The sequence below is a fragment of the Vidua macroura genome, chromosome 39 (assembly GCF_024509145.1).
Source record: "Vidua macroura isolate BioBank_ID:100142 chromosome 39, ASM2450914v1, whole genome shotgun sequence".
NCBI classification, from domain to species: Eukaryota; Metazoa; Chordata; class Aves; order Passeriformes; family Viduidae; genus Vidua; species Vidua macroura.
In genome coordinates this window covers 568,221-590,664 of record NC_071609.1, presented here as the reverse complement: position 1 = coordinate 590,664, position 22,444 = coordinate 568,221, and the positions used below count along the sequence as shown (strand labels likewise).

Genomic DNA, 22,444 nt, shown 5'->3' with positions numbered 1-22,444 from the left:
TTTAATGGAGAATCCCAAAGTCCCCCCTGAGGTGTGGAGGGGACCCCAAAAATTCTCCAAAATTCCCCCCAAAATTCTCCCCAAATCCCCCCAAAAATCCCCCCAAAATCCCCCGAAATCCCGCCAAAATTCCCCCAAATCCCGCCAAAATCCCCCCAAATCCCGCCAAAATCCCCCAAATACCTCAAAATCCAAAAAAGAAAGAGCCCAAGATCGCCCAAAATCCCCCAATTTCGCCCCAAAACCGCCCCGATTTTGCCCCAAATCCCCCCCGGGACCCCCCCAAAATCCCAAATTTGGGGTCGCTCAGACGGGGGTGACTCAAAACACACCTGAGCACCCCCAAACTCCCAAAAAATTCCCAAAATTCCCCCTAAAATCCCCCAAAACCCCCCAGAACCCTCCCCGATTTTGCCCCAAAACCGCCCCGATTTCGCCCAAATCCCCCCCGGGACCCCCCAAAAATCCCAAATTTCGGGGTCCCTCAGACGGGGGTGACTCAAACACACCTGAGCACCCCCAGACTCAGGTGAGACCCCCCCAAATCCCCCCTAAAATCCCCTAAAACCGCCCCGATTTCACCCAAAACCGCCGGATTTCTCCCCAAATCCCCCCCGGGACCCCCCAAAAATCCCAAATTTCGGGGTCGCTCAGACGGGGGTGACTCAAACACACCTGAGCACCCCCGAAATCCCCCCAAAACCCCCCAAACCTCCCCAAAATCTCCAATTTCGCCCCCAAAACCGCCCGGATTTCTCCCCAAATCCCCCCCGGGACCCCCCAAAATCCCCAAATTCGGGGGTCGCTCAGACGGGGGTGACTCAAAACACACCTGAGCACCCCCAAACTCCCAAAAAATTCCAAAATACCCCCTAAAATCCCCCTAAAAACCCCCCAGAACCGCCCCGATTTCACCCAGACCGCCGGATTTCTCCCCAAATCCCCCCGGGACCCCCCAAAATCCCAAATTTGGGGGTCGCTCACACGGGGGTGACTCAAACACACCTGAGACCCCCCGAAATCCCCCCAAAACCCCCCAAAGCTCCCCAAAACCCCCCAGAACCGCCCCGATTTCGCCCCAAATCCCCCCGGGACCCCCCCAAAAATCCCAAATTTCGGGGTCCCTCAGACGGGGGTGACTCAAACACACCTGAGCACCCCCAAACTCAGGTGAGACCCCCCCAAATCCCCCCCAAAACCCCCCAAAGCTCCCCAAAACCGCCCCGATTTCACCCAGAACCGCCCGGATTTCGCCCCAAATCCCCCCCGGGACCCCCCAAAATCCCCAAATTTGGGGGTCGCTCAGACGGGGGTGACTCAAACACACCTGAGACCCCCTGAAATCCCCCCAAAACCCCCCAAAGCTCCCCCAAAACCCCCCAGAACCGCCCCCATTTCACCCAAAACCGCCCGGATTTCTCCCCAAATCCCCCCGGGACCCCCCAAAAAAAACCCAAATTTGGGGTCGCTCAGACGGGGGTGACTCAAACACACCTGAGGCCAGGTGAGACTCGGTTGAGACCCCCCAAAATCCCCCCAAAACCCCCCAAAGCTCCCCAAAACCGCTTAAAACCCCCAGAACCGCCCCGATTTCACCCAGAACCGCCCGGATTTCTCCCCAAATCCCCCCCGGGACCCCCCAAAATCCCCAAATTCGGGGGTCGCTCAGACGGGGCTGACGCGGCGGCGGCAGCAGCGGCAGGTGAGGCAGCGCAGCAGCGCCAGGCTGAGCTGGAAGAGGGGGCCCAGGTCGAAGAGGAGGCGGTGGAAGGGCGCGGACCCCCAAATCCCCCGCGGGGGTCGGCGAAGCGCAGCGCCAGCAGCGGCGAGTAGAGCGCGTTGGTGGGGGTCCGGAACGGGGGGCGGGGGGCGGCGATCACCGCCACGATGGCCTGCGGGGACACCCCGAAAGGGTTAAAAGATCCCCGGAAAAATTCCTAAAGAAATCCCCGGAAAAATCCCCAAAAAATTGGAAAAAATGCGCAAAAAATTGAAAAAAAAGCCTCAAAAATCCCCCCAAAATCAGGAAAACTGTTCAAAAAATCGAAAAAAAAAAATCTGCAAAAAAAATCTCCCTAAAGAATCCCCGAGAAATCCCCAAAAAATAGAAAAATCCGCTCCAAAATGGTCAAAAATGCGCTCAGGAAGCCCAGAAATGGGCGGGGGGCGGCGATCCCCCCACGATGGCCTGGGGGGGACACCCCGAAAGGGTTAAAAAGGTCCCCGGAAAAATTCCCAAAAAAATCCCCGGAAAAATCCCAAAAAAATTGGAAAAAAGGCGCAAAAAATTTGAAAAAAATCCCCAAAAAATTGAAAAAATGCGTAAAAAATTGAAAAAAAAAATCGAAAATAAAATCTGCAAAAAGTCTCCCCAAAGAGTCCCCCAAAAAATCCCCAAAAAATCCCCTCAAAAATGGTCAAAAATGCGCCCAGGAAGCCCAGAAATGGGCGGGGGGCGGCGATCCCCCCACGATGGCCTGGGGGGACACGGGGGGGACGCCCCGAAAGGGTTAAAAAGATCCCCGGAAAAATTCCTAAAGAAATCCCCAAAAAATCCCGCGAAAATCCCCCAAAAATTGAAAAAAATGCGCAAAAATTTGAAAAAAATGCGCAAAAAATTGGAAAAAATCCCCAAAAACCCCCAAAAAAATTCCTAAAAAATGCCAAAACATCCCAAAAGTCCAAAAAATATCCTGAATAATAATAATAAAAAAATTTTTTAAAATCCCAAAAATCGCCATAAAACCCCCAAAAAATTACCGTAAAACCCCTAAAAATTACCGTAAAAACCCCAAAAAAAACCCCAAAAATCCCAAAAAATCCCAAAAAAACCCCAAAAAAATCCCATAAAAAACCCCCAAAAAATCCTAAAAAAATGCCAAAAAAATCCCAAAACTCAAAAGAATATTCTAAAAAATAATTTAAAAAACATTTAAAGCCCCAAAAAATCGCAGTAAAACCTCTAAAAACCACCCCAAAACCCCCTAAAAATCTCAAAAAAAACCAAAAAAATCCCCAAAAATTGCCATAAAAACCCCAAAACATCCCAAAAAATCCCCAAAATCCCCCAAATCGCCATAAAAACCCTGAAAAAATTACCGTAAAACCTCTAAAAATTACCGTAAAACCCCTAAAAAAACCCCAAAAACCCCCCAAAATTCCCCAAAAAATCCTAAAAAAACCCCAAAAACCCCCCAAAAATCCCCGGTGTTCACCTTCGCCACCTGCTCGGGGCTCTGGCCGAAGGTGTGGAACACCTGGCGGGAGCGGGCAGGAAATGCCCCAAAAGTGCCCCAAAAATCACCGTAAAAAACCCAAAAAAAATCCCCAAAATCGCCATAAAACCCCCAAAAACTCTTAAAAAATGCCAAAACATCCCAAACTCAAAAAAATATCCTAAAAATAATAATAAATAAATTTTTTAAGCCCAAAAATTACCATAAAACCCCAAAAAATTACCGTCAAACCTCTAAAAATTACCGTAAAAACCCCTAAAAAACGCCCCAAAAACCCCTAAAAATCTCCAAAAAACCCCAAAAAAACCCAAAAAAATCCCCAAAAATTGCCATAAAAACCCCAAAACATCCCAAAAAATCCCCAAAATCCCCCAAATCGCCATAAAAACCCTGAAAAAATTACCGTAAAACCTCTAAAAATTACCGTAAACCCCGTAAAAATTACCGTAAAACCCCTAAAAAAACCCCCAAAACCCCCAAAAATTCCCCAAAAAATCCCAAAAAAACCCCAAAAAAATCCCAAAAAATTCCCAAAAATCCCCGGTGTTCACCTTCGCCACCTGCTCGGGGCTCTGGCCGAAGGTGTGGAACACCTGGCGGCTGGCGGGCAGGAAAACCTCGCGGAAGTAGCGCAGCGTCTCCGCGTCCGCGCCGGGGAATTCCGACTTTTCCACCTCCTGCAGCAGCTTCCGCTCGAACTCCGTGTTCACCGGGCCCGGCTCCACCAGCGACACGCTGAGCGCGGGGGGTTGGGGGATTTTGGGGATTTTTTGGGAATTTTTGGGATTTTTTTGGGAATTTTTTGGATTTTTTTGGGTTTTTTTTGGGATTTTTTTTGGGGATTTTTTGGTGAATTTTTGGTGATTTTATGGGGATTTTGGGGTGATTTGGAGGGGATTTTGGGGATGATTTCGGAAAGATTTTTGGGATTATTTTTGGGATGATTTTGGGGTGTTTTTTGGGGTGATTTGGGGGTGACTTTGGGATGATTTTTGGGATTTTTTTGGGGTGATTTTGGGGTGATTTTGGGGTGATTTTGGGACGATTTTGGGATGATTTTGGGATGATTTTAGGGGTGATTTTGGGGTGACTTTGGGGTGACTTTGGGGTGGTTTTGGGGGAATTTTGGGGATGATTTTGGGATGAATTTGGGATGATTTTGGGATGATTTAGGGATGATTTTGGGGTGTTTTTGAGGATGATTTTGGGGTGGTTTTGGGGTGATATTGGGATGACTTTGGGGATGATTTTGGGGTGTTTTTGAGGATGATTTTGGGGTGATTTTGGGGTGACTTTGGGACAATTTTGGGATAATTTTGGGGTGATTTTGGGGTGTTTTGGGGGTCCCCCCGCACTCACAAGACGTTGAACTGCAGCAGCTGCACGGCCAGGCTCTCGCACAGCCCCTCCACCGCGAACTTGGAGGCGGCGTAGATGTCGTTGAAAATCACCCCTGGGGGACCCCGAACGTTTTGGGGGGTCGGGAGGGGGCTGGGGTCTCCATCCCCCCAAAATTTGGGGTCTGGGGTCTCCATCCCCCCAAAATTTAGGGTTTGGGATCTCAATTCCCACAGAATTTGGGGTCTGGAGTCTCCATCCCCCCAAAATTTGGGGTCTGGGGTCTCCATCCCCCCAAAATTTGGGGTCTGGGGTCCCCATCCCCCCAAAATTTGGGGTCTGGGGTCTCGATCCCCCCAAAATTTGGGGTCTGGGGTCTTGATCCCCTCAAAATTTGGCGTTTGGGGTCTCGATCCCCACAGAATTTGGGGTTTGGGGTCTCAATTCCCCCAAAATTTGGGGTCTGGGGTCTCAATTCTCACAAAATTTGGGGGTTGGGGTCTTGATCCCCACAGAATTTGGGGGTTGGGGTCTTGATCTCCCCCAAAAATTGGGGTCTGAGAAGGGTTTGGGGTCTCGATCCCCCCAAATTTGTGGTCCCGAGGAGGATTTTGGGGTCCCAAAACCGAATTTTGGGGTCTCGGGGAGGATTTTGGGGTCCCAGAGGGGTTTTTTGGGCTCCCGAATCCGAATTTTGGGGTCCCGAGGAGGATTTTGGGGTCCCGAATCCGAATTTTGGGGTCCCGAGGAGGATTTTGGGCTCCCGAATCCGAATTTTGGGGTCCCGAGGAGGATTTTGGCGTGCCGGGGGGGTTTTTTGGGCTCCCGAATCCGAATTTGGGGGTCTCGGGGAGGACTTTGGGGTCCCGGGGGGGGTTTTTTGGGCTCCCGAATCCGAATTTGGGGGTCTCGGGGAGGATTTGGGGGTCCCAAATCCGAATTTGGGGGTCTCGGGGAGGACTTTGGGGTCCCGGGGGGGTTTTTTTGGGGCGCTAGATCCGAATTTTGGGGTCCCGAGGAGGATTTGGGGGTCCCGAATCCGAATTTTGGGGTCCCGAGGAGGATTTGGGGGTCCCGAATCCGAATTTTGGGGTCCCGAGGAGGATTTGGGGGTCCCAAAGCCGAATTTTGGTGTCCAGGGGAGGATTTTGGCGTCCCGGGGGGGTTTTTTGGGCTCCCGAATCCGAATTCTGGGGTCCCGAGGAGGATTTGGGGGTCCCAAATCCGAATTTTGGGGTCCCGAGGAGGATTTTGAGGTCCCGGGGGGGGTTTTGGGCTCCCAAATCCGAATCTGGGGGTCTCGGGGAGGATTTGGGGGTGGTTTTTGGGGGTCTCACCCTGCAGCCCCATGACGCTGCTGACCACCACGATGTGGCCGCTGCGGCGCCGCTTCATTTGGGGGAGCAGGGCCTGGGCCAGGCGCAGCACCCCGAAAACGTTGGTGTCGAAGACGCGCTGCACCTGCGCCCCCGAGGCGCTCTCCAGGGGCCCCACCAGCCCCACCCCGGCGTTGTTCACTGGGGGGGTCCGGGGGGGGGTCAGGGGAACCCCAAAAAAATCCAAAATCCCCCCAAAAATCGGCCCAGGGGGCTCTGAGATACCCAAATCCCAATAAATCCCATAAAATCCTAATAAATCCCATTAAATCCCATAAAATCCACCCCAAATCCCCCCAATTTCTCCCCATCCCGGCGTTGTTCTCTGAGGGGGGACAGAGGAGTCAAAGGAACCCCAAAAAACCTCCCAAAAACTCCCTAAAATCTCCCCAAAAATCCCCTAAAACCTCCCAAAAACTCCCCCAAAATCCCCAAAAATCCCCTAAAACCTCCCAAAAACTGCCCCAAAATTCCCGAAAACCTCCCAAAAACTCCAAAAAAATCCCCAAAAATCCCCTAAAACCTCCCCCAAAATCCCAAAAAACTCCCCCAAAATCCCCCAAAATTCCCAAAAACTCCCAAAAAATGCCCGAAAACCTCCCAAAAACTCCCCCAAATCCCCAAAAATCCCCTAAAACCTCCCAAAAACTCCCCCAAAATCCCCAAAAATCCCCTAAAACCTCCCAAAAAATCCCCGAAAATCTCCCAAAAACTCCCCCAAAATCCCCAAAAATCCCTTAAAACCTCCCAAAAACTCCCCCAAAATCCCCAAAAATCCCCTAAAACCTCCCAAAAACTCCCAAAAAATCCCCGAAAATCTCCCAAAAACTCCCCCAAAATCCCCAAAAATCCCCAAAAACTCCCCCAAACTCCCCAAAAATCCCCTAAAACCTCCCCCCAAAATCCCCCAAAACTCCCAAAATTCCCCAAAATTCCCCCAAATCCCCCCCAAATCCCCGGAATTTCCTCACCCACGACGTCCACGCGCCCCCCCGGCACCTCCCGCAGGCACTCGGCCACGGAGCTGTCGCTGGTGACATCGAGGCGCAGGATGCGCAGCGTGTCCCCGAGCGCGGCCCCGGCCGCCGCCTCCAGCGGCCCGCGGCGCGACAGGTCCCGCATGGTGGCCACGACTGCACCCCAAAAAATCCCAAAATAATCCCAAAAAATCCATTAGAGACCCCGGGACAGGTCCCGCATGGTGGCCACGACTGCGCCCCAAAAAATCCCAAAAATCCCATTCGGAACCCCAAAACCCCGCCGTGACAGGTCCCGCATGGTGGCCACGACTGTGATCCCAAAATCCCCCAAACAATCCCAAAAATCCCATTAGAGACCCCGCGACAGGTCCCGCATGGTGGCCACGACTGCACCCCAAAAAATCCCAAAATAATCCCAAAAAATCCCATTAGAGACCCCACGACAGGTCCCGCATGGTGGCCACGACTGTGATCTCAAAATCCCAAAATAATCCCATTAGAGACCCCCCCAAACCCTCCGGGACACGGGGACCCCAAAATCCCAAAAAAAACCCATTAGAGACACCCCAGAATCCCTCTGGGACAGGTCCCGCATGTTTGACCACCCCAAAAAATCCCCAAAAATCCCATTAGTGACCCCAAAAACGCCCCGGGACAGGTCCCGCATGGTGGCCACCATTGGGGACCCCAAAAACCCATCAGGGACCCCCAAAAACCGCCTTGGGGACAATCCCGGGGTGTCCCCCCCCTCCCCTCCCGCTATTTCCCGTGTCCCCCTCCCGCCTTGGGGACCCTTGGGGACATTTGGGGACATTTGGGGACACTTGGGGTCCCTCGGGGCCATTTGGGGTCCCCCCGAGGTGTCCCCCTGTCCCTCCCGGGGTGTCCCCCCCTTTCCCTCCCGCTATTTCCCGTGTCCCCCTCCCACCTTGGGGACACTCGGGGACCCTTGGGGACCCTTGGGGACACTTGGGGACATTTGGGGACCCTCCCCTCCCCTCCCGGGGTGTCCCCCTGTCCCTCCCGACGTGTCCCCCCCTTTCCCTCCCACCCTTGGGGACAATCTCGGGGTGTCCCCCCCCCGCTATTTCCCGTGTCCCCCTCCCACCTTAGGGACCCTTGGGGTCCTTTGGGGACACTTGGGGTCCCTCGGGGCCATTTGGGGTCCCCCCGAGGTGTCCCCCTGTCCCTCCCGGGGTGTCCCCCCCCCCTTCCCTCCCGCTATTTCCCGTGTCCCCCTCCCGCCTTGGGGACCCTTGGGGACCCTTGGGGACCCTTGGGAACCCTTGGGGACATTTGGGGACATTTGGGGACCCTTGGGGACCCCCCCTCACCCAGGTATCGCTTCTGGGGGTCCCTGGCGAGCTGCACGGCCACGGCCAGGCCGATGCCCGAGGAGCAGCCGGTGACAAGGACAGTGCGGGGGGTGGCCATGGTGTCACCTCCCCCCCCCGGGCAAAGGCGCTTAACGGGATCAGCGCTCACGTGGTGGCACCGGGAGCGGGGGTCACGAGCGGGGGACGGGGGGGGACACCCCGGGGTGACACCGAGCGGGGGGTGGCACCTCGGGATGTCACCGGGAGGGGGACACCTCGGGATGTCACCGGGGGGGGAACACCTTGGGGTGTCACCGAGCGGGGGGTGGCACCTCGGGGTGGCACCGAGGGTGGGGGGAACACCTCGGGGTGACACCGAAGTGGGGGGTGGCACCTCGGGATGTCCCCAAGGAGGAGGGGGGGACACCCCGGGATGTCACCGAAGGTGGGGGAACACCTCGGGGTGTCACCGAGCGGGGGGTGGCACCTCGGGGTGTCACCGAGGGTGGGGGGGACACCTCAGGGTGTCACCAAAGTGGGGGGTGACACCTCGGGATGTCACCATAGGGAGGTGGCACCTCGGGATGTCACCAAGGAGCGGGACACCTCGGGGTGTCACCATAGGGAGGGGACACCTCGGGGTGTCACCAAAGTGGGGGGGTGGCACCTTGGGGTGTCACCGAGGAGGGGGGGGGGGACACCTCGGGGTGTCACCAAAGTGGGGGGTGGCACCCCGGGGGGTCACCGAGGGGGGGGTGGCACCCCGGGATGTCCCCAAGGAGGAGGGGGGGGACACCTCGGGATGTCACCGAGGAGGGGGGAGACACCCCGGGGTGTCCCCAGGGCGGGGGGCTCCGAGCTCCGGTACCGCCCGGACCGGGTTCTGACCTCCGGTACCGAGCACCGGCAACACCCGGACCGGGCTCCGAGCTCCGGGACCGAGCATCGGGACGGCCCGGACGGGGTTCTGATCTCCGGGACCAGGTACCGGCACCGAGCTCCGGGACCGGGCTCCGAGCTCCGGGACCGAACACCGGCAACACCAGGACCGGGCTCCGAGCTCCGGGACCGCCTGGACCGGTTTCTGACCTCCGGTACCGAGCACCGGCACCGTCCGGACCAGGTTCTGACCTCCGGGACCGAGCATCGGGACGGCCCGGACGGACCGGGCTCCGAGCTCCGGTACCGGGAACCGGGACCGCACAGACCGAGCTTTGAGCTCCGGTACCGAGCACCGGGAACCCCCCGGACGGACCGGAGACCCCTCGCTCTCATTCCAAGCTGCAGCACCGGACCCCAGACCCACCGGGGACCCCCGGCGCGGGCGTTGCGCTCCGGTACCGAGCACCGGGGACCCCCGGGACTCTCCCCACGGCCCCGGCTGGTTCCCCCCGGACCCACGGCCCGGTCCCGGCGGGTACCGAGCCCCACAGGGGGGTCCCCGGGCCGACCCCCACCCCTAAAATCATCCCCGCGGAGGAGAACTGGGGGGTCCCCAGAGACCCCTGGGGTGAATGGGGGGTCCTGGGGGGATTTGGGGGGTCCTGGGCGGATTTGGGAGGTCCTGAAGGTCTTTGGGGGTGGGAACCCCAAACTTCAGGGGGGTCCCCAAAATTTCCCCCCCCGGAGCGAATCCCTGCGGCTGTGGGGGAGGGGAGGACCCGAAATTGGGGGGGGGTCCCTGAGTGACGATGTGGGGGCACAAGGGGCTTCCCACAAAGCACCGCGCGGGAAGGAATAAATTTGCATAGTCCCGCCCACCAACGAAAAAAACACACTCAGAGAACAGATCTTCATTTGCATAACCACGCCTACATTAAATCCCAACTCTCCCGCGAAACGAAACGTTTGCATAACCACGCCCAAAACTCACGCGCAGCACTGCGCTGTACCCGCCAATCACAGCGCGGGGTTCAACCACATTTGCATAGCCACGCCCTCCCTTCAGCCGGCTGCGGCCGCCTCCGGGCGCGGTTTCCTCCCAGTTCCCTCCCAGTGCTCCCAGTAAGAGCGCGACTGGCCGGGAAAGCGCTCCCAGCCCCTGCCCGCTGCTCTCAGCATCGCTGCCGCTGCTCTCCCGATCGCTCCCAGTGCTCCCAGCATCGCTCCCAGTGCTCCCAGGGCTTCCGGCTTTGGGCTGTCGGCACCGCCCGGGCCGGGCTGGGAGCGGAGGGGAGCGCGAGGAAGAGGAGGGACAGAGGAGGAGGAGGAGGGAGAGAAGGAGGAGCAGGAAGAGGAAGAGGAGCGGGAGGAAGAGGGGGGACAGAGGAGGAGGAAAAGGAAAGGGAAAGAGAGGAGCGAGAGAAAAAGGAGGGACAGAGGAGGAGGAGGGAGAGGAGGAGCAGCAAGGGGAAGAGGAGCGGGAGGAAGAGGAGCGACAGAGGAGGAGGAAAAGGAAAGGGAAAGAGAGGAGCGGAAGGAAGAGGAGGGACAAAGGAGGAGGGAGAGAAGGAGGAGCGGGAAGAGGAGGAGGAGGAGGGAGAGAAGGAGGAGTAAGAAGAGGAAGAGGAGGGACAAAGAAAGAGGAGGAGCGGGAAGAGGAAGAGGAGGAGCGGGAAGAGGAAGAGGAGGAGCAGCCCGCAGCCCACGCGGTTGCCCCGCTCAGGCCGCAGCTGCCCCGGCTCCGCCGGCATCGCCCGCCCGGCAGCCGCAGGTGAGCGGGGAGCGGCAGCTCGCCCCGGCGGGGAAGGCGGGAGCCCCGGAGCGGGGAGAGCGCCGAGGGGCGATGGCGGAGCCCGGGGACCCCCGGCAGGCTGGAGGGGTGGGGGAGGCCGGGGAGGAGCGGGCTCCGGGCCCCCCGAGGCTGGAAGGGGGGCGCTGCCTTGTGCAGCCGCGCTCGGGCAGCGGCACCATCGAAGGCAGCGCGCCCAGCCCTTGTTCTCCCCCAGAGCAGCATTTCCCACTCCCCAGCCTCGGCCCGATGCAGCAGCAGCAGCAGCAGGAGGAGGAGGAGGGGGCGGCGAGGAAGAGGAAGATGGCCCGGGAGCCCCAGGCAGGTGAGGAGGAAGTCAGCGCCCCTTTCCCCCTCTGTGCTGCTCCGTGTCCCAGCCCGGCACGGCCCCCGGCTGCAGGACAGCCCCGCTGCCGCCGCCGTCCTGCCGGGGACGCGCTGCGGGGATCTCCTTGCCCTTGCCTGGGGCCCGGAGGCAAATCCCATCCTCTCCTTGTCCTTCCTCCCCCAGAGCAGGAGCCGGGCGTGGAGAGCAGGGAGGAGAAATGCCCGCGGCAGAACCTGCTGGAAGAGGCCCTTTGGAGCGGCTCCGCGGCGCAGGAACCCAACGGGGAGGAAAAGCCCCGGAGATGCCTCGCGAGGAGGGGCTGCGAGCGCAGATGGCGGGGATCCCAGGGGGAAAGAGCCAGCCCGGGCCGGGGAGGCGGCCGGAGCTCGGAGCTGGGGCTCCACGAGCCGCTCCAGGATGGGGAGAAGCCCCACGAGTGCTCGGAGTGCGGGAAGAGCTTCAGGTGGAGATCCGAGCTGGTCGTCCACCAGAGGATCCACACCGGGGAGAAGCCGTACGCGTGTGGGGAGTGTGGGAAGGGCTTCAGGTTGAGGTCCAGTCTGAACGTCCACCAGAGGATCCACAGCGGGGAGAGGCCCTACAAATGTCCCCAGTGTGGGAAGGGCTTCAGAGAGAGCTCCAGCCTGAACGTCCACCAGAGGAGCCACACCGGGGAGAAGCCGTACACGTGTGGGGAGTGTGGGAAGAGCTTCAGAGGGAGCACCAACCTGATTGTGCACCAGAGGGGCCACACCGGGGAGAGGCCCTACGAGTGCCATCAGTGCCGGAAGACGTTTCGGGGCAGCAGTCACCTCGTTGAGCACCAGCGCTCTCACACTGACGAGAGGCCCTTCCGCTGCCCCGACTGCGGCAAGAGCTTCAACCGCAGCTCCACCCTCAACAGGCACCGGCGCGTCCACACCGGGGAGAGGCCCTACGAGTGCGGGAAATGCAGGAAGAGGTTCCAGAGCACCTCCGATCTCCTCGTGCACCAGCGCATCCACACGGACGAGAGGCCCTTCCGCTGCCCCGACTGCGGGAAGGGCTTCAAGCACAACTCCGTCCTCGTCACCCACCGGAGGATCCACACCGGGGAGAGGCCCTACGAGTGTGGGGAGTGTGGGAAGGGCTTCAGTGAGAACTTCAGCCTGATTGTCCACCAGAGGGGCCACACCGGGGAGAGGCCCTACGAGTGCGGGCAGTGCCAGAAGAGGTTCCGCACCAGCTCCCATCTCCTCCCGCACCAGCGCTCACACGCGCAGGAGAGGCCCTTCCGCTGCCCCGAGTGCGGGAAGGGCTTCAAGCAGAACTTTACCCTCACCAGGCACCGGCGCACCCACACCGAGGAGAGGCCCTACGAGTGCGGGCAGTGCGGGAAAAGGTTTCGGACCAGCTGTGATCTTTTCGTGCACCAGCGCTTCCACACGGACGAGAGGCCCTTCCGCTGCCCCGACTGCGGGAAGGGCTTCAAGCTGAACTCCCACCTCGCCAGGCACCGGCGCGTCCACACCGGGGAGAGGCCCTACGAGTGCGGGCAGTGCGGGAAGAGCTTCTCACAGAGCTCGACCCTGAGCAGACACCAGTGCAGCCGGGACCATGAGGGCAGCGCCGCGAGAGCCCCGAGCGCGGGAAGAGCTCCGTGCGCCGCTCCAGCTGCGACCCCCGCGGGAGGATCCGCGCTGGATGATCCCCGGTGGGCAGAGCCCCGGTGATCCGGGTTGGGAAGACACCTGCCTGGGGGGCTCCGCGGCCTCCCGGCTCCCCGTGGCCTGCATTTTCTTTTCGTTTCTGTTTGTGCTTTCCAAACACCCAAAACTCAGTTAAAATAGAGAAGTTTAACAAGGACGGTGGCGTGGGGAGGATCTTCCAGGGGATGAGGGGGATGTTGAGTCCGAGGGAGCTGAGGGTTTCCAGGAGGGACTTGAGGGTTGCTCAGGGCTTTGGGCACGCCAGGCCCAGCGGCTCTGGCTGAGCTGGGAGACCCTGGCGGAGGTTCTGGGGCAGCTGATGGAGGAGCCCCTGCCCTGGAAGTGTCCCCATGTCCCCCATCCTGGTTCCTGCTGTCCCCTGTCCAGGCTCCCCCTCTCCCTGCTGTCCACCCCTTTCTCCTGGCCCATTCCTGTGTCACCCAGTGTCATCCTGCTGCCATCCTCGTCCAGATCCCACTCGCCGTGTCATTATCTGCCCCTGCCCTGTATTCTCTGTCTGGTTTCCCTTACCCACTCCCATATTCCCAGTCCTGTCCCACATTCCCTGTCCCATTCCCGGTCCTGTCCCACATTCCCTGTCCCACATTCCCTGTCCCATTCCCGGTCCTGTCCCGTGGTCTTGCTCCCATTCCCGAGGGCCGCCTCTCCCACCGGGCCCTGAGGGCTCCACAGCTCGGGCTGCCTGTGCCACACGAACCCTTCAGCCCCGCTGCTGTCCTTGGCCAGCTGCAGAGCGCACAAGGCTTTGGGCATTTCTCAGAGGCCCCCAGCTGGCCAGAGCAGCCCCTGGGGCCAGCACCCGCTGTGCCTCAGAGCCCTCCCTCATGCCGGGGCCGTGGAGGGGCCGTGGGCCTGGAGGAGGCTCCTGTTGCTGCGGCAGGAGCGAGGCTGCAGCTCCCGCCTTTGGGCCCTGGGCCGCAGCAGCCCAGGGGAGGCCCAGCTGCAGAGCTCACAGCCCCTCCTGGCTTTCACCTGGACACTCTGGAACACGAATCCCCATCCCAGATTCTCTCCGCGGTTGCTGTTTCCACGTTCCCTGTACCACTGCCATTTTCCCATTCCTGGTCTCTGTCCCCATTCCCATTTCCATTCCCTGTCCCCATTCCCGTTCCCTGTCCCGGACGCCGCCATCGCTCCGGCCCCGCCCTGGCTCTGACGTCACCGAGCAAACCCCGCGCTGCTGCCGCCCACCAATCCCAGCGCGCGATCGCTCCCGGATTTGCATGGCCCCGCCCCTGGGCTTGGCCCCGCCCCTGGGCGTGGCTGCGGCCGCCTCCGGGCGCGGTTTCCTCCCAGTTCCCTCCCAGTGCTCCCAGTAAGAGCGCGACTGGCAGGGAAAGCGCTCCCAGCCCCTGCCCGCTGCTCTCAGCATCGCTGCCGCTGCTCTCCCGATCGCTCCCAGTGCTCCCAGCATCGCTCCCAGTGCTCCCAGGGCTTCCGGCTTTGGGCTGTCGGCACCGCCCGGGCCGGGCTGGGAGCGGAGGGGAGCGCGAGGAAGAGGAGGGACAGAGGAGGAGGAGGAGGGAGAGAAGGAGGAGCAGGAAGAGGAAGAGGAGCGGGAGGAAGAAGAGCGACAGAGGAGGAGGAAAAGGAAAGGGAAAGAGAGGAGCGGGAGGAAGAGGAGGGACAAGGGAGGAGGAGGGAGAGAAGGAGGAGTAAGAAGAGGAAGAGGAGGGACAAAGAAAGAGGAGGAGCGGGAAGAGGAAGAGGAGGAGCAGCCCGCAGGCCACGCGGTTGCCCCGCTCAGGCCGCAGCTGCCCCGGCTCCGCCGGCATCGCCCGCCCGGCAGCCGCAGGTGAGCGGGGAGCGGCAGCTCGCCCCGGCGGGGAAGGCGGGAGCCCCGGAGCGGGGAGAGCGCCGAGGGGCGATGGCGGAGCCCGGGGACCCCCGGCAGGCTGGAGGGGTGGGGGAGGCCGGGGAGGAGCGGGCTCCGGGCCCCCCGAGGCTGGAAGGGGGGCGCTGCCTTGTGCAGCCGCGCTCGGGCAGCGGCACCATCGAAGGCAGCGCGCCCAGCCCTTGTTCTCCCCCAGAGCAGCATTTCCCACTCCCCAGCCTCGGCCCGATGCAGCAGCAGCAGCAGCAGGAGGAGGAGGAGGGGGCGGCGAGGAAGAGGAAGATGGCCCGGGAGCCCCAGGCAGGTGAGGAGGAAGTCAGCGCCCCTTTCCCCCTCTGTGCTGCTCCGTGTCCCAGCCCGGCACGGCCCCCGGCTGCAGGACAGCCCCGCTGCCGCCGCCGTCCTGCCGGGGACGCGCTGCGGGGATCTCCTTGCCCTTGCCTGGGGCCCGGAGGCAAATCCCATCCTCTCCTTGTCCTTCCTCCCCCAGAGCAGGAGCCGGGCGTGGAGAACAGGGAGGAGAAATGCCCGCGGCAGAAGCTGCTGGAAGAGGCCCTTTGGAGCGGCTCCGCGGCGCAGGAACCCAACGGGGAGGAAAAGCCCCGGAGATGCCTCGCGAGGAGGGGCTGCGAGCGCAGATGGCGGGGATCCCAGGGGGAAAGAGCCAGCCCGGGCCGGGGAGGCGGCCAGAGCTCGGAGCTGGGGGTCCACGAGCCGCTCCAGGATGGGGAGAAGCCCCACGAGTGCTCGGAGTGCGGGAAGAGCTTCAGGTGGAGATCCGCGCTGAGCCGCCACCGCAGAGTCCACACAGGGGAAGAAATCTACAAGTGTGAGGTGTGTGGGAAGAGCTTCAGGTGGGAAATCTCCCTGATCCGCCACTCCAATATCCACACGGGGGAGCAGCTCTACAAGTGCTCGGAATGCGGGAAGAGCTTCAGGTGGAGATCCGCCCTGATCTGCCATCGCAGAATCCACACCGGGGAACGGCCCTACAAGTGCGACCAGTGTGGCAAGAGTTTCGTGCTGAGCTGCACCCTGGTTGTCCACCAGAGGAGCCACAGCGGGGAGAGGCCCTACGAGTGCGGGGAGTGCGGGAAGAGCTTCAGTTCGAGCTCCCACCTGAGCGTCCACCAGAGGAGCCACACGGGGGAGAGGCCCTACAAGTGTGACCAGTGCGAGAAGAGCTTCAGCAGGAGCTCCCAGCTCGTCTACCACCAGACGACGCACAGTGGGGAGAAGCCCTACGAGTGTGATCAGTGCAAGAAGAGGTTTAAGAAAAGCTCGCTTCTCCTCCTGCACCAGTGCACGCACGCGGAGGAGAGGCGCTTCCGCTGCCGCGACTGCGGGAAGGGCTTCGAGCACAACTCTGACCTCGTCACCCACCGGAGCATCCACATCGGGGAGTGCCCCTACGAGTGTCCCCAGTGTGGGAAGAGCTTCCCCAGGAGCTGCCAGCTGATTGTCCACCAGAGGAGCCACGCGCGGGAGAAGCCGCACGAGTGCGGGCAGTGCGGGAAGAGCTTCGGTGACAACTCCAGCCTGGTCGTCCACCAGAGGAGCCACGGCGCGGAATGGCCCCACAAGTGTGGGGAGTGCGGGAATAACTTCAGCACAAAGTCCAGCCTGAACGTCCACCAGAGGATCCACAGCGGGGAGAGGCCTTTTGAGTGCGATCAGTGCCAGAAGAGGTTTGTGACCAGCTCGTCTCTCATCGTGCACAAGCGCATCCACACGGGGGAGAGGCCCTTCCAGTGCCCCAGCTGCGAGAAGAGCTTCAACCAGAGAGCCGCCCTCATCGCCCACTGGCACGTCCACACCAGGGAGAAACCCTACGAGTGTGCCCAGTGCAGGAAGAGCTTCTCGCACAGCTCGACGCTGTCCAGGCACCAACGGAGGCACCATAAGGGCAGCCCTGAGACATCCCCGAGCGCGGGAAGAGCTCCGTGCGCCGCTCCAGCTGCGACCCCCGCGGGAGGATCCGCGCTGGATGATCCCCAGTGGGCAGAGCCCCGGTGATCCGGGTTGGGAAGACACCTGCCTGGGGGGCTCCGCGGCCTCCCGGCTCCCCATGGCCTGGATTTTCTTTCCATTTCTTTTTTTGTACTTTCCAAACACCCAAAGCTGGGTTAAAAATAAAAAGATGTTGAACTAAGACAAGGATTGGTGACGTGGGGGGGATCCTCCAGGGGATGAGGGGGATGTTGAGTCCGAGGGAGCTGAGGGTTTCCAGGAGGGACTTGGGGGTTGCTCAGGGCTTTGGGCACCCCAGGCCCAGCGGCTCTGGCTGAGCTGGGAGACCCTGGCGGAGGTTCTGGGGCAGCTGATGGAGGAGCCCCTGCCCTGGAGGTGTCCCCGTGTCCCCCATCCTGGTTCCTGCTGGATCCCCCTCTCCCCGCTGTGACTTGCATTCCCCCCCCCATATTCCCGTGTCACCCCCACTCCCGGTCCCGTCCTGCTCCCATCCCAGTTTGGATCTCACGGAACCGTTGGGTTGGAAGAGACCTTCAAGATCATCGAGTCCAAGCCAGCCCCAACACCTCAACTCAACCCTGGCACCCAGTGCCACGTCCGGGCTTGTTCTAAACCCATCCAGGGGCGGTGACTCCACCACCTCCCCGGGCAGCCATTCCAGAACTTTATCACTCTTGCCGTGAAAAACTTCTTCCCGATTTCCAAGCTCTGTTTCCCCTGGTGCAGCTTGTGACGGTGACCTCTCGCTCTGTCAGTGCTGCCTGGAGAAGGAGACTGACCCCAGCTGAGCACAGGCACCTTTCAGGAGCTGTGAGAGTGCTGAGGTCACCCCTGAGCCTCCTTTTCTCCAGGCTGAGCACCCCCAGCTCCCTCAGCCGTTCCTCACTGGTTTTGTGTTCCAACTTCCTCACAGGTTTTGTTTTCCAAGCTCCTCACCGGTCTCGTTGCCTCCTCTGGACGCGTCCCAACGTCCTTCCCAAACCGAGGGGCCAGAGCTGGACGCAGCACTCGAGGTGTGGCCCCACTGAGTACAGGGGGACAACGAGCTCCCTGCTCCCACTGGCCACACCATTCCTGATCCAGGCCAGGAGCCGTTGGCCTTCTTGGCCACCAGGCTCGTGTCCAGCCTGCTGCCCCATCAGTGGCCCCAGGTCCCTTTCCGCCCGAGCACTGTCCAAATTTCGGGGCTCCCCCGCTGTAACGGCGCCTTTTCGCCTCCGCGAGCTTCTCGTCCCTCCGCGGCCGCCTTCCTTCCAAGATGGCGGCGCGCAGCCGTACGGAAAAGGCGGACGGGAGGGCCGAGCAAGATGGCGGCGCGCAGCCGTACGGAAAAGGCGGACGGGAGGGCCGAGCAAGATGGCGGCGCGCAGCCGTACGGAAAAGGCGGGCGGGAGGGCCGAGCAAGATGGCGGCGCGCAGCCGTACGGCGCGGGGAGGGGGGAGCGCGCAGCCGTACGGCGCGGGGAGGGGGGCGTGGCCCAAGATGGCGGCGCCCTGAGCGGCGCGGCGGAGCCATGGCGGCGCCGGGAGAGGCGCCGGGAGAGGCGCTCCGGGCCGTGCTGCGGCCCAGCGGGGCCCTCCCGGCCGAGGCCCTCCCGGTGCGCGGCTACGACTTCTCGGGCGGCGCGGACCACGCGGCGCTGCTCCGCTCCTTCCGCACCACCGGCTTCCAGGCCACGAGCTTCGCGCAGGCCGTGGCCGAGATCGAGCGGATGGTGCGGTGACAACCGGGAGGGTGATGGGGAGCGGCGGGCGGGGGGGGTTTCTCCGGGCCCGGTGTGACCTCCCCGGTGTCCCCTCCCGCAGATCGCGGCCAAGCTGGAGCCGCTGAGCGCGGAGCAGCGGGAGCGAGCGGCCATGGCCGGGCCGCGGCCGCCCTCGGGCTGCACCATTTTCCTGGGCTTCACCTCCAACCTCGTCAGCTCCGGCGTGAGGGAGAGCATCCGCTACCTCGTGCAGCACGGCATGGTGACAGTGGGGACAGGGACAGGGACAGGGACAGGGACAGGACAGGGAGAGCATCCGCTACCTCGTGCAGCACGGCATGGTGACAGTGGGGACAGCAGGGGGACAGGGACAGGGACAGGGGACAGGGACAGGGAGAGCATCCGCTACCTCGTGCAGCACGGCATGGTGACAGTGGGGACAGGGACAGGGACAGGGACAGGGACAGGGAGAGCATCCGCTACCTCGTGCAGCACGGCATGGTGACAGTGGGGACAGCAGGGGGACAGGGACAGGGGACAGGGACAGGGGACAGGGACAGGGACAGGGGACAGGGACAGGGATAGGGGACAGGGACAGGGGGACAGGGACAGGGGGACAGGGACAGGGACAGGGGACAGGGACAGGGAGAGCATCCGCTACCTCGTGCAGCACGGCATGGTGACAGTGGGGACAGGGGACAGGGGGGACCCCTGGGGTCTCTGTGAGGTTCTGGGGGGGGGGTCAGGGGGGTCCCTGAGGTCCCTGTGTGGTCAGGGGGGTCCTCGGGGTCCCTGTGAGATTCAAGGGGGATCCCTGGGGTCCTTGCGAGGTGCTGGGGGGGTCAGGGGTGGTCCCTGGGGTCCCTGTGGGGTTCTGGGGGTGATCAGGGGGGTCTCTATGAGGTTCCAAGGGGGTCCCTGAGGTCCTTGTGAGGTTCTGGGGGGGTCAGGGGGTCCCTGTGATGTTCCAGGGGGGTCCCTGAGATCCCTGTGAGGTTCTAGGGGAGGTTCAGGGTGGTCCCTGGGGTCCCTGTGAGGTTCCGGGGGGGTCTCTGAGGTCCCTGTGAGGTTCTGGGTGGGTCAGGGGGTCTCTGTGAGGTTCCAGGGGGGTCCGGGGGGTCCCTGGGGTCCCTGTGAGGTTCCAGGGGGGTCCCTGTGAGGTTCTGGGGGGGGTCAGGGGCGTCCCTGGGGTCCCTGTGAGGTTCTGGGGGGTCCCCAGGGTCCCTGTGAGGTTCTGGGGGGGTCAGGGGGGTCTCTATGAGGTTCCAGGGGGGGTACCTGAGGTCCCTGTGTGGTCAGGGGGTCCCCGGGGTCCCTGTGAGGTTCTGGGGGGGTCCCCAGGTGTCCCTGAGGTGCTGACCCCGCCCTGGGCAGGTGGACGTGCTGGTGACCACGGCCGGGGGGGTCGAGGAGGATCTGATCAAGTGCCTGGCGCCCACCTACATCGGGGACTTCCACCTGCGGGGCCGCGACCTGCGGGAGAGCGGCATCAACAGGTCTGGGGGGGCCTGGGGGCTGGGGACACCTGGGGACACCTGGGGACACTTCAGGACACCTTGGGGTCACCTCAGGGTTACCTTGGGGACACCTTAGGACACCTTGGGGACACCTCGGGGACACCTCGGGGTCACCTTGGGGACACCTCGGGGACACCTTGGGGACACCTCGGGACACCTGGGGACACCTTGGGGACACCTCGGGGTTACCTCAGGACACCTCGGGGACACCTCGGGGACACTTGGGGGTCACCTTGGGGACACCTCAGGACACTTCAGGACACCTTGGGGTCACCTCAGGGTCACCTTGGGGACACCTTGGGGACACCTGGGGACACCTCGGGGTTACCTTGGGGACAGCTGGGGACACCTCAGGACACCTCGGGGTCACCTCGGGCCACCTCAGGGTTACCTCGGGGCCACCTTGGGGACACCTCGGGACACCTCAGGGACACCTGGGGACACCTCAGGACATCTTGGGGTCACCTCGGGGACACCTTGGGGACACCTGGGGACACCTCGGGACACATTGGGGTCACCTCGGGGACACCTCAGGGTTACCTTGGGGACACCTTGGGGACACCTCAGGGACACCTTGGGGACACCTTGGGGACACCTCAGGACACCTTGGGGTCCCCTCAGGATCGGGAACCTGCTGGTGCCCAACGACAACTACTGCAAGTTCGAGGACTGGCTGATGCCCATCCTGGAGAGGATGGTGGACGAGCAGGACACGCAGGTGAGGGCGGGGGGACCCCAACCCGGGACCCCACAGGGCTGGGAGGGGGACCTTAGGGGGTCCTTGGACACCTGGGGTAGGGTTTGAGGGGGTCTCTGGACACCTGGGGTGGGGTTTGGGGGCATCCCAGGACACCTGGGGTGGGATTTGGGGGTCCCTGGGTACTTAGGGTGGGGTTTGGGGGTCCCTGGACATTTAGGGTAGGGTTTAGGGGGGTCCCTGGGTACTTAGGGTGGGGTTTGGGGGGCTCCCTGGACACTTAGGGTGGGTTTTGGTGGTCCCTGGGTACTTAGGGTGGGATTTGAGGATCTCTGGACACCTGGGGTGGGGGTTTGGGGGGGATCCCAGGACACCTGGGGTGGGATTTGGGGGTCCCTGGGTAGTTAGGGTGGGGTTTGGGGGGGGTCCCAGGACTCCTGGGGCCCCCCAGGCCGGGGTTCCTGAGCCGGGTCCCCGCAGGGCGTGCGGTGGACGCCGTCCCCGGATGATCGCCCGGCTGGGCAAGGAGATCAACAACCCCGAGTCCATCTGTTACTGGGCCCAGAAGGTACTGGGGGCTACTGGGGGGGCACTGGGGGGGTGTCACCGTGGGTGCCACCGTGTCCCCCCTCCCTCTCCCAGAACAACATCCCGGTGCTGAGCCCGGCGCTCACCGACGGCTCCCTGGGGGACATGATCTTCTTCCACTCCTACAAACGCCCGGGGCTCGTGCTGGACATCGTGGAGGGTGAGCATCCGTCCCCCTGGGGACACCCCGGGGTGCCCCACGGGATTTGGGGTGCCCCACGGGATTTGGGGTGCCCCTGAGGGCGCCCTGACCCCCACCCGTGCCCGCAGACCTGCGCCTCATCAACACCCAGGCCATCTTTGCCCACAAGACCGGCATGATCATCCTGGGCGGGGGTCTGGTCAAGCACCACATCGCCAACGCCAACCTCATGGTGAGGGGACCCCGCGTTGGGGAGGGGGCTTGGGGCTTGGCGAGGGGCTGGGGGCTCACCCCGGTGTCTGCCCGCGCAGCGGAACGGCGCCGATTTCTCCGTCTACGTCAACACGGCGCAGGAGTTCGACGGCTCCGACTCGGGCGCACGGCCAGACGAGGCCGTGTCCCTGGGGCAAGATCCGCGTGGACGCCACCCCCGTCAAGGTTGGGGGGCTGAGGAGGGGGATTTGGGGAGCCCCGGGGTGGGGGGTGGGGGGGTTTTTTCCCCCCTGATCCCATTGCTCTGGGCCAGGTCTACGCCGACGCCTCGCTCGTGTTCCCGCTGCTCGTGGCCGAGACGTTCGCCCCGGAGCGCTGACGCCTTCGCGGTGCCCGCGGGGACCCCCGAGGCATGAGGGACCCCCAGGGACTGAAGGACCCCCGAGGCCTGAGGGACCCCCAGGGACTGAAGGACCCCCGAGGACTGAGGGACACCCGAGGCCTGGGGACACCCGAGGCCTGGGGACCCCCAAGGCCTGGGAACCCCAAGGCCTGAGGGACCCCCAAGGCCTGATGACCCCCGAGGCTTGAGGGACCCCTGAGGACTGAGGAAGCCCTGAGGACTGAGGAACCCCTGAGGACTGAGGGACCCCTGAGGACTGAGGGACCCCAAGATCTGAGGAACCCCTGAGGCCTGAGGAAACTCCAAGGCTTGAGGGACCCCCGAAGCTTGAGGGACCCCCAAGATCTGAGGGACCCCCGAAGCCTGAGGGAACCCCGAGGCCTGAGGGACCCCCAAGGCTTGAGGGACCCCTGAGGCAT

The 22,444-nt window shown here is 62.1% G+C and overlaps 3 protein-coding genes across 8 annotated transcripts; 2 read left to right on the top strand and 1 right to left on the bottom strand.

Moving 5' to 3' along the window:
- Positions 1 to 1,665: 1,665 nt before the first annotated feature.
- Positions 1,666 to 8,364, bottom strand: RDH8 (retinol dehydrogenase 8). The gene is given in 7 exon segments (XM_054002321.1): positions 1,666 to 1,782; positions 1,785 to 1,892; positions 3,788 to 3,971; positions 4,596 to 4,689; positions 5,912 to 6,091; positions 6,922 to 7,083; positions 8,265 to 8,364. Coding segments are annotated over 7 exon segments (945 nt in total).
- A 2,442-nt stretch (positions 8,365 to 10,806) lies between these two features.
- Positions 10,807 to 17,139, top strand: LOC128821331 (zinc finger protein 883-like). 6 transcript variants are annotated; one of them, XM_054002308.1, is made up of 3 exons: positions 10,807 to 11,242; positions 11,429 to 12,832; positions 15,591 to 17,139. In XM_054002308.1, exons 1-3 carry the CDS (start codon positions 10,972 to 10,974, stop codon positions 16,802 to 16,804), a joined length of 2,889 nt encoding a protein of 962 aa, XP_053858283.1. In that variant the 5' UTR covers positions 10,807 to 10,971; the 3' UTR covers positions 16,805 to 17,139. The 6 variants fall into 6 exon arrangements, with proteins under 6 accessions (XP_053858283.1, XP_053858279.1, XP_053858280.1 ...); XM_054002304.1 differs by lacking the exon at positions 15,591 to 17,139 and having other exon boundaries at positions 10,818 to 10,899; positions 11,135 to 11,242; positions 11,429 to 13,949; XM_054002305.1 differs by lacking the exon at positions 15,591 to 17,139 and having other exon boundaries at positions 10,820 to 10,899; positions 11,140 to 11,242; positions 11,429 to 13,949.
- A 1,065-nt stretch (positions 17,140 to 18,204) lies between these two features.
- DHPS (deoxyhypusine synthase) lies at positions 18,205 to 22,130 on the top strand. The gene is given in 12 exon segments (XM_054002314.1): positions 18,205 to 18,474; positions 18,566 to 18,727; positions 19,840 to 19,961; positions 20,604 to 20,700; positions 21,160 to 21,180; positions 21,182 to 21,247; positions 21,322 to 21,427; positions 21,538 to 21,641; positions 21,721 to 21,810; positions 21,812 to 21,847; positions 21,936 to 21,989; positions 21,991 to 22,130. Coding segments are annotated over 12 exon segments (1,107 nt in total). The 5' UTR covers positions 18,205 to 18,273; the 3' UTR covers positions 22,039 to 22,130.
- The last annotated feature ends 314 nt before the right edge of the window (positions 22,131 to 22,444 follow it).

What these genes read in the sequence shown, in the direction of transcription:
- LOC128821331 (XM_054002308.1), top strand. Translation starts at nt 10,972, where the DNA reads ATGGCGGAGCCCGGGGACCCCCGGCAGGCTGGAGGGGTGGGGGAGGCC. An exon ending in GGCCCGGGAGCCCCAGGCAG is followed by an intron (nt 11,243 to 11,428) that starts GTGAGGAGGAAG and finishes TTCCTCCCCCAG; the next exon opens with AGCAGGAGCCGGGCGTGGAG. An exon ending in CCTGAGCAGACACCAGTGCA is followed by an intron (nt 12,833 to 15,590) that starts GCCGGGACCATG and finishes GCCACCGCAGAG; the next exon opens with TCCACACAGGGGAAGAAATC.